At 42.0% G+C, this 14,493-nt stretch overlaps 1 protein-coding gene across 2 annotated transcripts in view; it reads right to left on the reverse strand.

Moving 5' to 3' along the window:
* Positions 1-12,033: 12,033 nt before the first annotated feature.
* The window catches only part of LOC140679237 (transport and Golgi organization 2 homolog), a 71,890-nt gene continuing 69,430 nt past the window's right edge, over positions 12,034-14,493 (reverse strand). The window contains exons 8-9 of one of the 2 annotated variants that reach the window (XM_072914234.1): positions 13,016-13,123; positions 12,034-12,653 (exon numbers count right to left, since the gene is read on the reverse strand). In XM_072914234.1, coding sequence (XP_072770335.1) covers positions 12,533-12,653; positions 13,016-13,123 — 229 coding nt within the window. In that variant the 3' untranslated portion in view covers positions 12,034-12,532. The remainder of the gene's footprint in view (positions 12,654-13,015; positions 13,124-14,493) is intronic. The other variant, XM_072914235.1, reaches the window with a different exon arrangement.

Here is a 14,493-nt window from a genome sequence, read left to right on the forward strand (position 1 = left end):
ATATATATATATATATAAGAAATACTTGACTTTCAGTGAATTCTAGCTATATATATATATATATATATATATATATCCATCCATCCATCCATTTTCTACCGCTTATTCCCTTTTGGGGTCGCGGGGGGCGCTGGAGCCTATCTCAGCTACAATCGGGCGGCAGGCGGGGTACACCCTGGACAAGTCGCCACCTCATCGCAGGGCCAACACAGATAGACAGACATTTATTTTACTATATATATGTATATATAAATAAAAGAAATACTTGAATTTCAGTGTTCATTTATTTACACATATACACACACATAACACTCATCTCGGTGTGGCATGGCGTAGTGGGTAGAGCAACCGTGCCAGAAACCTGAGGGTTGCAGGTTCGCTCCCCGCCTCTTACCATCCAAAAATCGCTGCCGTTGTGTCCTTGGGCGGGACACTTCACCCTTTGCCCCCGGTGCCACTCACACCGGTGAATTGAATGATGAATGATAGGTGGTGGTCGGAGGGGCCGTTGGCGCAAATTGCAGCCACGCTTCCGTCAGTCTACCCCAGGGCAGCTGTGGCTATGAAAGTAGCTTACCACCACCAGGTGTGAACGAATGATGGGTTCTACATGTAAAGCGACTTTGGGTACTTAGAAAAGCGCTATATAAATCCCAGTTATTATTATCTTGTTGAGTTAAGGGTTGAATTGTTCATCCTTGTTCTATTCTCCGTCACTATTTTTCTACCCATGCTGAACACCCTCTCTGATGATGCATTGATGTGTGGCACGCACAAAAGTGCTTTCATCAAATGCATTAGAGTCTGGAATCTTCCATCTCTCCCTAGCATGGCCCAAAACCGGTCAATCTTTGCTTCCTGAGGAAGATCTTCAGTCCCAAGCACTTGGTAGTCCACTACTTCTTCCCGGAGGCTATCCAGGTCCATTCGCAGCTGCGGTTTGGAACTTACAAGCTGTTATGAGAGTAGCGTATGTGTGTGTGTGTGGCCCTTTAATAGGTGAGCATGTGAGGTGAGTGACGTCAGTGAGTGTGTGGGCGAGAGAAGAGAGGGAGCGGTAGCGTGAGTGCGGGCGGGGACTAGTTTGTTTTGTGTTGGATTGGCTGTGTGCAAGCAATCAATAAAGCAAGATTTGCAACTAATCGCCGGACTCAGGCAGGAAAGGTGCAACAAAGCGTATTTCTTCATTTTACTCGTCGTCGGCGTCGCCATGGCTGTATCTTCCTCGTTCTTCTGCTTCGTCTCCTTGTTGTGTGCGCAGTTGTGCACTGCACTCTTTAAAAGCCGTATATGTTATTGATGTTATAGATGGCAGTATTGTCCTGTTTAAGAGTGTCACAACATTGCTGTTTACGGCAGACAGGGCCGGCCCGTGGCATAGGCCGTATAGGCAAATGCTAAGGGCGCCGTCCATTAGGGGGCGCCACGCCAGTGCCACAAATGTTGGAGAAAAAAAATAAATAAATCAATAAAAGTTGGTACTATTTCTAAATACAAAAAATAATCCCACGTTAATTAAAATGCAAAGTAAAGCCTATTTAATAGAAATATTATTTGTTACAACATTACGCCCCCCCTCCTCCCCCCGCACGGTGCGCCCCCTCCCTTCCCGTATCATGACTCTTTTTGGACGTCACCACATCAAAAAATCAACACAAGATGTCAAAACGGCCAAAACTGTCAGGTGCCCAGGGAAGAAAAAAGAGAAAAGAAGAGAAGGAGAAACGAGAAAAGACAGCGGTAGCAGGTAGGTGAGCCGAACATGAAATTATTTGTCTGTTACAGAATGTGATAGTAACCTGGCTTTTTAGCATTAAGCTAATGCTACATGATTCGGCAATTGCTAATCAATAAATAGCGAGTTCTGTTTTAACGTCGGGTTAATATTGTGGAGGGGGCTAAATTGTTATGGAAAATAATAATGTAACGTTAGGTAATTACAGTACTCCCACCTTACATTCCCCAGGGACATTTGTATTAGATCTTTTAAGCAGGTGTTTTTTGTTTACATTGTTATTGCCTTCTGGTTAGCTAATGTTTGCCCTGCAGGTAATAGTCACTTTTCCACCCCTTTATATATTAGGTACAGTTGCAAGTAAAAAAAAAAAAAGGTCAAAGACAAAGCTATTCGGGTTCTTGTGAGTATATACACTTCACTGCCGATGTGGGGGGGCGCCACCTAAAATCTTGCCTAGGGCGCCAGATTGGTTAGGGCCGGGCCTGACGGCAGACAAACTGCTTTACGGTAGACAAAAACATGACTGCTGTTGTTGTGTGTTGTTACCGCGCTGGGAGGACGTTAATGAAACTGCCTAACAATAAACCCACATAAGAAACCAAGAACTCGCCCTCCATCATTCTACAGTTATAATGTGTTTGGTCAGGCACACTGTTTATATCGTGGGAAAGCGGACTCAGGTCCGCATGGAGCTGGAGGGGGCGTGGCCTCCAGCTAAGCCTGAATTTCGAGAGATTTTCGGGAGAAAAATTGTCCCGGGAGGTTTTCGGGAGAGGCGCTGAATTTTGGGAGTCTCCCTGAAAATCCGGGAGGGTTGGCAAGTATGATATAACCTGGCCCCTACACACTGGTAAAAAGAGCTCAGCAGCGCATGCACTTTTTGCGTCGGATGAAAAGAGCACATTAGATATCTATACATCTTATAGACACATTAGATATCTATATATCTTATAGACTGTATCTCTGTTGCTGCAGCAGCAGAGAGTTTATTCTGTCTTGACACTTTGTATTGATATTTTCTATTACATTCTTCCCTTAAATGATTACAGTGATTGTTTTATATGTATTTTTTTATGTATGTCGCTTTGGATAAAAGCGTCTGCCAAATACTTCAACATAAACATATATAAACACCTGAAAGTCTTTATACCAGCTAAAACCACCAATCTGTTTCACTGGATTCAGAATAAAACCAAATTCTGTCTTACCCAACAATGTTAGTATTTGAATATTGTTACTTGAAGACTTATTCCTGGTTACATGTATACTGTTAAGAAAGTATTGTCTTATACTTTGCCTAAAATGAGAATGCATCATAATCAGTGGTGACTGGTGAATTTTGTTTTAGGAAATTAAGCATTTTGGTGGATTCTGACAAAATAATTTAATTAATTTCATTGACAAGCAATTCTATTATGGTCATACTCTTGTTTGCTAGCGGCTACCATTTCAGTACTATTGAAGATCTTTGCTCCTTCTCAACTCTGTGGTAATATTCTTTTCACAACATACAACCAATAGTACGTTAATGTTAAATCTTACTTGTGAAAAGTAATCCCCCGATTCCTATTTTCAACAGTGCGCTTATTTGAGCAGGAAAACGCTGAACACCAGCCCGGCATCTTTGTTTTCTGCCTGTCAACTGTCAGTTTAGCATCTTTGTTTTCTACCTGTCAACTGTCAGTTTAGCATCTTTGTTTTCTACCCGTCAACTGTCAGTTTAGCATCTTTGTTTTCTGCCTGTCAACTGTCAGTTTAGCATCTTTGTTTTCTACCTGTCAACTGTCAGTTTAGCATCTTTGTTTTCCGCCTGTCAACTGTCAGTTTAGCATCTTTGTTTTCTGCCTGTCAACTGTCAGTTTAGCATCTTTGTTTTCTGCCTGTCAACTGTCAGTTTAGCATCTTTGTTTTCTACCTGTCAACTGTCAGTTTAGCATCTTTGTTTTCTACCTGTCAACTGTCAGTTTAGCATCTTTGTTTTCCGCCTGTCAACTGTCAGTTTAGCATCTTTGTTTTCTACCTGTCAACTGTCAGTTTAGCATCTTTGTCTTCTACCTGTAAACTGTAAGTTTAGCATCTTTGTTTTCTGCCTGTCAACTGTCAGTTTAGCATCTTTGTTTTCTACCTGTCAACTGTCAGTTTAGCATCTTTGTTTTCTGCCTGTCAACTGTCAGTTTAGCATCTTTGTTTTCTACCTGTCAACTGTCAGTTTAGCATCTTTGTTTTCTACCTGTCAACTGTCAGTTTAGCATCTTTGTTTTCTACCTGTCAACTGTCAGTTTAGCATCTTTGTTTTCTACCTGTCAACTGTCAGTTTAGCATCTTTGTTTTCTGCCTGTCAACTGTCAGTTTAGCATCTTTATTTTCTACCTGTCAACTGTCAGTTTAGCATCTTTGTTTTCTGCCTGTCAACTGTCAGTTTAGCATCTTTGTTTTCTACCTGTCAACTGTCAGTTTAGCATCTTTGTTTTCTACCTGTCAACTGTCAGTTTAGCATCTTTTTTTTCTACCTGTCAACTGTCAGTTTAGCATCTTTGTTTTCTGCCTGTCAACTGTCAGTTTAGCATCTTTGTTTTCTGCCTGTCAACTGTCAGTTTAGCATCTTTGTTTTCTGCCTGTCAACTGTCAGTTTAGCATCTTTGTTTTCTACCTGTCAACTGTCAGTTTAGCATCTTTGTTTTCTACCTGTCAACTGTCAGTTTAGCATCTTTGTTTTCTACCTGTCAACTGTCAGTTTAGCATCTTTGTTTTCTAACTGTCAACTGTCAGTTTAGCATCTTTGTTTTCTAACTGTCAACTGTCAGTTTAGCATCTTTGTTTTCTACCTGTCAACTGTCAGTTTAGCATCTTTGTTTTCTACCTGTCAACTGTCAGTTTAGCATCTTCTTTTTCTACCTGTCAACTGTCAGTTTAGCATCTTTGTTTCTGCCTTTCAACTGTCAGTTTAGCATCTTTGTTTTCTACCTGTCAACTGTCAGTTTAGCATCTTTGTTTTCTACCTGTCAACTGTCAGTTTAGCATCTTTGTTTTCTACCTGTCAACTGTCAGTTTAGCATCTTTGTTTTCTACCTGTCAACTGTCAGTTCAGCATCTTTGTTTTCTACCTGTCAACTGTCAGTTTAGCATCTTTGTTTTCTACCTGCCAACTGTCAGTTTAGGCTGCTCGCCGGCTCCTCATCACCACTTCAAGATGGCGGCCGAATTTCTCGCGTCACAGCAGCCAATGCTGCGTCTACTTATAAGATGTCTATGGTGTCGAGTTCTTCATCCTGGACAATATTCATGAAAAATATGTGCTTTTTTAAAAAAAAAAAAAGATGTGCTATTTGGATTTACACTGAAATAAAACAAATTTGAAAATGAATTTTACCTTTGCAACCTTATTATACTATTGGCTAAGTTTTATATTCATAAATGTAAGTTCCTCAATACCCGACCTGTTGCCTTCTGGCTCAGCTCTCGTTTGGTCACAACAGTTCGGCAGAGAGACCGCAACGCTGCCCCAGCTGCTCCCATTCTCCGGCTGATTTCCTTCTCCATCTTTCCCTCACTCTGTGAACAAGACCCCCCAAGATACTTAAACTCCTCCACCTGGGACAGAGTCTTGTTCTCTACCTTGACTGTACAAACCATCGGTTACCTGCTGAGAACCATGGCCTCAGATTTGGAGACGCTGATCCTCATTCCAGCCGCTGAACGCTCGGCTGGGAACCGATCCGGTGAGAGTTGAAGGTGTGATGGTATGGGGGTGTATTAGTGCCCAAGACATGGGTAACTTCCACATCTGTGAAGGCACCATTAATGCTGAAAGGTACATACAGGTTTTGGAGCAACATATGTTGCCATCCAAGCAACGTTATCATAGACGCCCCTGCTTATTTCAGCAAGACAATGCCAAGCCACGTGTTACAACAGCGTGGCTTCTTAGTAAAAGAGTGCGGGTACTAGACTGGCCTGCCTGTAGTCCAGACCTGTCCCCCATTGAAAATGTGTGGCGCATTATGAAGCCTAAAATACCACAATGGAGACCCCTGGACTGTTGAACAATTTAAGCTGTACATCAAGCAAGAATGGGAAAGAATTCCACCTGAGAAGCTTAAAAAATGTGTCTCCTCAGTTCCCAAATGTTTACTGGGTGTTGTTAAAAGGAAAGGCCATGTACTAGAGATGCGCGGATAGGCAATTATTTCATCCGCAACCGCATCAGAAAGTCGTCAACCATCCGCCATCCACCCGATGTAACATTTGATCAGACCTGCACCCGCCCGCCATCCGCCCGTTGTTATATATATCTAATATAGACGATGCAAGGCATTAGTGAGGCATACCTGCCAACTACTCCGGTTTTCCCGTAATTAGTACGGTTTTCATCAACCTATTCCGGGTTACGGTTGCAGTGATAAAAAATACGGTTTTTCATTAATTAAAAAAAAAAAAAAGGGTGAAAACTACGCGAATTGCACCTTGTGCAGACAAGATTTTTCGATCGGACACGGAGGAATTAGCGATGTAAAAGACCACGTTGGGACAAAAAAACACAAATCTAATGCCGTTGCTAGCGATACAAGTGGAAAACTTTCAACGTTTTTCGTCGCCCAAACAGATTCTTTGGATGTGATAAATGCCGAAGTTTTATTTACGGAGGCAATAATTGAGCATGGACTTCCAATCGCACTGGCTGATCACATGGGACAGTTAAATGTTTGTAATGCAACCTTTAAAAATCATTACGCGGTGATCGCGGTCCCAAAAATAAACTTTTCTTGCATGATAATGTCCAGAAAAATTTGCTTTATATTACTATAGAGTCCTTTTAACGAATGAGTTTGATGGTTTATCACAAACCTTAAATGAAAGAAGTCCTTTGTTCTCCTGCACCATGCATGCGCTTTGGCCTTGCTTCGTGTTTGGTGCGCAATCCTGTCGGCTGTATTTCACAGCACGTCTTTGACAACTTGAAGTGGCATAAAACATTTAAAACAAGTCCAAGTTGAAGAAATCTTGTTAAATGTTGACAGCATAACTACCAAAATACAGAAGTATGTCCTTAATATTTTTGCAGTGCTATTTCTGTTGAAAAGTTAAAATGATTACATTAGAGATGTGATGTGCCACTTTTCAAGTGTCTGATGGCTTAAATTAATTTTCATTAATTTTTCATATTTTGAATTCTTTTGAAAGGCTTACAAAAAAACTACATTTGAATTGTAATTCCATGCTATTGACAGGACTATTAATTTTAATGAAGTTAGCTTACCATGTTTACAGTATGATAATTGTGATAGAAATGTGAATTTTAGGCACAGAATATTGTTTACAATTGAACAAGGCAGTAGATTATACAAGCTTGGACAGAAAGTTAATAATGACACCAATTTATTTTTTAATGGAATTGTTTAGTACTGTTTTACCATTTGTTTACTGTAAAAAGTGTTTATACTGTTTATACTTTCAATTAACAAATTGAAGTCTTGTGAAAGGTTGACAGGATAGCAAATACATTAACTGTCAAAATAATTTCAAACTATTGAAGTTAGCTTACAGAATAAACATGTCAGTCAACCCATATGATTTTTGCTGTAATATTTTTGTTTTGAAAAGTCACTGTGACTGATAGAAAAGTGATGGTTTTAGCAACATTTTAACCTGTCTGAATGCTAATAATCATTTTGCATCGGGGGGCGAAGCCCTGAACCCTCCACCAGGACTTTGTCCTGGACCTTGGACCCTGGCTACTAGGTTTTTCTGATTTCAAAAGTTGGCAGGTATGGTGAGGTTATAAAGCTTTTGCCTGTTAAAGAAAGGAGACTGATCCAATGCAGCACAGACATTCGCGTGCCACGCTGTCACGACCCAGACGCACACCAGTGCGCAATCATATGGGAGCCGCGCTGAGCGCACCTCCAAGCGCGTCTCGCTGCCGGCGACGGCCGGGTATGGGCCCAACGCTCCAGCGCCATCCATTTTCAGGGCTAGTTGATTCGGCAGGTGGGTTGTTTCACACTCCTTAGCGGCTTCCGACTTCCATGGCCACCGTCCTGCTGTCTATATCAACCAGGGTGAGCCCCACCCCTTTCGTGAGTGCACTGCGCGCGGAGTGACCCCTGTTACGCGCCCCCGGCAACAGGGGTGGCGGGCAGGTAAGCTGCGCGGGCGGAGCGCGCGGAGTGACCCCTGTTACGAGCCCCCGGCCACGGGGGTGGTGGGCAGGTAAGCTGCTTACCTGCTGCGCGTGACGCCGGCCGCGGCGAAGGCGGACGAGGCGGGGTGTCGGTGCGGTGGGCGCGGTGGTGACCCTGGACGTGCGTCGGGCCCTTCTCGCGGATCGCCTCAGCTACGGCTCCCGGTGGGGCCCTCTCGGGGGAAGGGGCCTCGGTCCCGGACCCCGGCGAGGCGTCCCTTCTCCGCTCCGAAAAAGTGTCCATCTCTTTTCTTTTTTTTCTTCTGTTGTGGCATATGCTGCAGGTGCCTGCTCGTTTTTCGTATGTGGGTAACAACATTTAACTATGTATATATATTTCCCAATTGGTTTAACTGCCACCCGCCTGAATCTATTTAAAATCTTTTTTTTATTTTATTTCAACCGCCCGACCCGACCCGCGGATAAAATCTAATTTTTTAAAATTTCATCCGCCCGATCCGCGGATAATCCGCGGTTGTGCCCGCAAACCGCGCATCTCTACCATGTACACAGTGGTAAAAATGCACCTGTGCCAACATTTCTATTCTAAGTTAATGATTATTTGCACAACAAATTTAAGTTTCTCAGTTCGAACATTAAATATCTTGTCTTTGCTGTCTATTCAATTGAATATAAATTGAAAAGGATTTGCAAATCATTGTAATCTGTTTTTATTTACGAATTACACAATGTGCCAACTTTACTGGTTTTGGGTTTTGTATTACAAGTTGTTGTTGTTCACTATCCCCCCCTAGTAGTAGCTATACTAAATGCTGGGGAATTATTTGCCTAATAAAAGGTTGTTTTTCTGTGACATTTCAAGAGGGGTGTCCAAACCAAAAGGAACAGATGCCAGGGATGTACTATTTCTACATTAAAGACCAATCCAATACTGGTCAACAATAGGAAAATGAGTCTAATTTACAATGATACATTTCCTATATAGGCCTGTACAATTATCATGCAGTTATGTCTCACTTGACTATATTCACACCAATAGTTCATTTAAAGTATTTTTTAATTTTATATTTTGATTGCATGGCAATGCATAGTACCCAACATATTAAGACAATGTCAATTAATTTCAGTACATGTCTACACCACCGCAAACTACAATCATACAAATAATTTTAAATGAAAACCTGACATTATAAAAAATGAAGCAGGTTATTATAAGATGTTTTGTTCTAGAATGGAAAAAAAACTATGTACACTAGATGGCAGTAGGTACTTGAGTATGTTCTGTATATATTCTAAATGGAGATGTTGAGTATTAACTACCATTTTTGCATTGTCTTAAAAAAACCTGAGTGTTTAATTGAAATAGTTAACATGAACATGTATCAAATGTGTCAATAGAGAGAGAAAGAGAGGGAGAAGGAAAGAGAGAGTAAATATCCATCCATTTTATACCGCATGTCCTTTTCGCGGTCGCGGGGGTTGCTGGAGCGTATCTCAGCTGCATTTGGGGGGAAAGGCGGGGTACACCCTGGACAAGTCACCACCTCATCACAGGGCCAACACAGACAGACAGACAACATTCACACACTAGGGACCATTTAGTGTTGCCAATCAACCTATGCTCAGGTGTGTGTTTTTGGAGGTGGGAGGGGCCTATCCCCAGGTGCATGTCTTTGGAGGTGGGAGGAAGCCGGAGTACCCGGAGGGAACCCACGCAGTCACGGGGAGAACATGCAACCTCCACACAGAAAGATCCCGAGCCCGGGATTGAACTCAGGACTACTCAGGACCTTCGTATTGTGAGGCACATGCACTAACCCAGACCTGGGCAAATGAAAGCCCGGGGGCCACATGTGGCCCGTTAAGCTTTTCAATCTGGTCCGCCGGACATTCCCAAATATTATTTTTTACAGTGACGTGCGGTGAGGTTGATGGCTGGTGAGGCACTGACTTCATCACAGTCAGATTTACAAACATATGAACCCTAAAGAGTATCTTATTCACCATTTGATTGGCAGCAGTTAACGGGTTATGTTTAAAAGCTCATACCAGCATTCTTCCCTGCTTGGCACTCAGCATCAAGGCTTGGAATTGGGGGTTAAATCACCAAAAATTATTCCCGGGCGCGGCGCCGCTGCTGCCCACTGCTCCCCTCACCTCCCAGGGGGTGATCAAGGGGATGGGTCAAATGCAGAGGACAAATTTCATTACACCTAGTGTGTGTGTGACAATCATTGGTACTTTAACTTAACTTTAACTTTACACATACAAACTGTAGCACACAAAAAAGCACATTTAATAAAAAAAACGTTATTATGGTCTTACCTTTACTTATAAATAAAGTCCATTCGCCGCTGTTGTGCTGGATTAATGCACCCCCTGACGGGTGTGTTATATCAACTAAAGCCCTCACTTAAACTTTCCACGTGCAAGATTGAATCTATTTAAAAAAGTGTAACCGAGGGTTTATAAATGTCGCCTATACTGTATGAAACTACAAAATAACAAACACGGAGGCTCCAGTTTACACGAGGACCACTTTATTTACCTTCTTTCAAAAACCTCCGCTCCACTACAACATGTCATCACTTCCGCTCTTGGCGCCTTCAAAATAAGAGCTCAAGGCTTATACTGTATAACAGCGCATAACAGGAACTTAACATCACAAATAGGAAAGCCCATAAAAATAGGTTACAAAAGTTATTTAACAAGAAGCCAAAAAGTGCAAAAACAATAATGTTCATGTTGGAGGAGTTGTGAATTAGATACACCTGCAGTCTGCAGGTGTACCTAATGTTGTGGCCCTGCAGTCATTCACAACTCCTCCAACACCAACATTATTGTTTTTGCACTTTTTGGCTTCTTATGAAATAACTTTTTTAAATAGATTCAATCTTGCACGTGGAAAGTTTAAGTGTGGGCTTTAGTTGATACAACAATTCTACGGCGGGGGTGCAGGAGGCGGGGCTACTGGAGCCTCAGCCAGTGCGTCTTTTGCAGCCGTTTTATGATCGCTCAGCACAAGAAATACGTTACACACATACAGTTGTTGACAAAATACACTGTACATTATATACCTCTGCTAACTAAACTATGGAAATGTATAATATAGTTCATATAGCAATACAGTCTTACTGCACAGCAGGCCAGCAGTTAGCCGAGTCCGTCCGTCCATGTTGAGGCACTGAGTGACGTGCCTCAACTGGCTGCTGTTCACCGCACCGTCTCTTCTCAGTATTTGAACGGCAAATGTGAAAATTCAGCGATTTTGAATAAAAATAATCTAAAACTGGTGAAATTAAATGGAAAATAACTTTATAGTATAATCACTGCATACATATAACAATTTAATTAATTTTTTTGCTTTTTACATTTTTTGTCTTTCCATGATGGCAGGTGAGGCCCCGCCTCACCTGCCTCTAGTGATTGCACGTCACTGATTTTTTAGATGTTTAAGATGTAAAGTGTAGCTGCCATTATGATGTGCAGTCATGTTTTCTAATGACCGTAAGTCTTCAACTATACTAAGTATATCAATGCTTGGAATGTGCGCTTTTGCATGATATTTTAGTGACTAGTGTTGTCCTGATACCAATATTATTTAGGTACTTTTCAAAACTTTTCTAAATAAAGGGGACCAGAAAAAATTGCATTATTCGCTTTATTTTAAGCAAAAATCTTAGGGTGTGGCGGACTGGTATACTTTTCAGAGGCGGTATGGTACCGAATATGATTCATTAGTATCGCAGTACTATACTAATACCCGTATACCGTAGAACCCTACTAGTTACTATGGTAATCTGCGTCACAGCAGGTCAGACGAGGCACCAAGCAGTGTGGGTGGGGAGCGTTTCCAGAGCCTGAAATGTGGGTGTCAGGGACAGATGCGGAAGGAGATTTTTACAAGAAAGTTCTAAATCTTAGTGATGTATCAGATATATCAGATTGTAGATGTTTTTTTGTTTTTTTTAACCCTTCACGTTCATATTTCGCTGTGTTTGTTGCATTGATTGATTGTAATGGAGGGGGTGTGACGTTCATATGTCCTCAATATTCAGGGTTTTATCCTTCATAGACAAAAAACAAAATTCCATTCCGTTTTTAAGGCTGTCATAACATTTTTAGCATTCAATCAGACTTTATTGTGAGGTTTTGTATTAGTTTTCCTAAACATAGATATACCGGCCCCCAGACACATTTTCTTTCTCAAAATTTGGCCCCCAGAGTCAAAATAATTGCCCAGGCCTGCACTAACCCCTGTTCCACCGTGCTGCCCGAGAGAGTAAATATAAAACACCAAAAAGAATTGAAAATAAAATGTTTTTCCTTATTTGAGTGTGTATTTATTGCCAAGCTGCTATAAAATGCTCCTTCTACCCTGTAATGCTTTTGCAGGGTTGTAAAATTCAAAGCTTACAGACATAAGTCTGCAGTTGTTAAAAAACCCCAAAACAATTTAGTCTTTGGCAATCATTTAAATAGTTCTTAGATATAATTATATTGAATCAAAAATAAGAAATGCAAAATCTGCTGTGCTGCTGTTCGTTACCATGACGACGTGGAGGGGGGCTGTAGGACAGGAAAGGATGGTGAGGTGATAAGGATGCTGGAAGTGGTGAGGCACAATGTGAGTTTTTCCCTTCGTCACGTCTTCATGTGTGCAGCTTAAATCGGAAAGAGCTGCTGTGCCAGTTGTTTGTGTCGCAGTCGAGCATGGTGCGCTCTGTGAAAGTCACGTTGCTCTCTGCGTCAATCAGGATAATTGTGTTGGTCCTGGAAGAACAAACGGTATCAAATGGAAGCAGAACAACCAAGAAAGGAACGGGGCATGAAAAAAAAAAAATGTTATCACTTGAATTGTTTAGCTTGGGACTGAGCCTCCGCATCCGTGCATTTTCTACTATTTATCCTGTTCAGTGTCTTGAGCCTTTCCCAGTTGACGTCTGGAAAAAGACGGACTCCACCCTGAACTGGTCCCCCCCGGTCAACCACATGCCATATACGTACACATATAGTCAACCATTCACACCATCGTTGGGGCTAAACCCACAGCACCTACAACTGAAGTCAAGGCGAGTCAACCACCAGACCCACCATGACCCGCCTAAAATCTGGTGCTAGTCGTGGTAACTGACCTTGTGCCATATTTAGGACTGCGAACACACACAGCTGACAGAGCCTGGACCAGGGACTTGCTGTAGCCGCCCTCAGCCTGGCTCTCCTGAGCTGGATCAGGACAATTCCTGTCAGCAACCACACACAGCACGTATGTTTTAAATACACTGCAAAAAGTCAGTGTTCAAAAACAAGAAAAAAAAAATACAAACATTAGGGGTATTTTATTTGAACTAAGCAAAATTATCTGCCAATAGAACAAGAAAATTTGGCTTGTCAAGACTTTCCAAAACAAGTAAAATTAGCTAACCTCAATGAACCCAAAAATACCTTTAAAATAAGTATATTCTCACTAATAACTGTACTACTATATGAGTACATATTTTCTATTGTTTCATTGAAAATAAAACAGCAAAGTCCATTTGGCTGTCATCTGTTTTAATTATGAGACACAATTGTGTCAAAGTCATGATTTTCTTTTTTTTACATGCTTGAAATAAGAAATGATTACTTTAAAAAAGTAGTTTTATACTTGTGAGTGTTGATGACACAGCTTTGCAACACTTGATAAAGGGAATAAGCGGTAGAAAATGGATGGATGGATGGATGATATTCTAGTTTCAAGCATGTTTTACTCAATATAGATCATAAAATCTCAGCAACAAGCTGTAATATATAATATATAAACGCAACATTATTAATATTGCTACTACGGATAATTTCAACAAAAACTCCTCAAAACAGCCCACTACCTATAATATGGGATTTTTAAACATAAGATCATTGTTTGCAGCATCGCGTGGACATCGGGGGCGGTACCTCTGGATTGGCAGACCGGGGTGGTGGTTCCTCTCTTTAAGAAGGGGAACCGTAGGGTGTGTTCTAACTATCGTGGGATCACACTCCTCAGCCTTCCCAGTAAGGTCTATTCAGGTGTACTGGAGAGGAGGCTATGCCGGATAGTCGAACCTCGGATTCAGGAGGAACAGTGTGGTTTTCGTCCTGGTCGTGGAACTGTGGACTAGCTCTATACTCTCGGCAGGGTCCTTGAGGGTGCATGGGAGTTTGCCCAACCAGTCTACATGTGTTTTGCGGACTTGGAGAAGGCATTCGACCGTGTCCCTCGGGAAGTCCTGTGGGGAGTGCTCAGAGAGTATGGGGTATCGGACTGTCTGATTGTGGCAGTTCGCTCCCTGTATGATCAGTGTCAGAGCTTGGTCCGCATTGCCGGCAGTAAGTCGGACACGTTTCCAGTGAGGGTTGGACTCCGCCAAGGCTGCCCTTTGTCACCCATTCTGTTCATAACTTTTATGGACAGAATTTCTAGGCGCAGTCAAGGCGTTGAGGGGATCTGGTTTGGTGGCTGCAGGATTAGGTCTCTGCTTTTTGCAGATGATGTGGTCCTGATGGCTTCATCTGGCCAGGATCTTCAGCTCTCGCTGGATCGGTTCGCAGCCGAGTGTGAAGCGACTGGGATGAGAATCAGCACCTCCAAGTC

The sequence above is a fragment of the Nerophis lumbriciformis genome, linkage group LG12 (assembly GCF_033978685.3).
Source record: "Nerophis lumbriciformis linkage group LG12, RoL_Nlum_v2.1, whole genome shotgun sequence".
NCBI classification, from domain to species: Eukaryota; Metazoa; Chordata; class Actinopteri; order Syngnathiformes; family Syngnathidae; genus Nerophis; species Nerophis lumbriciformis.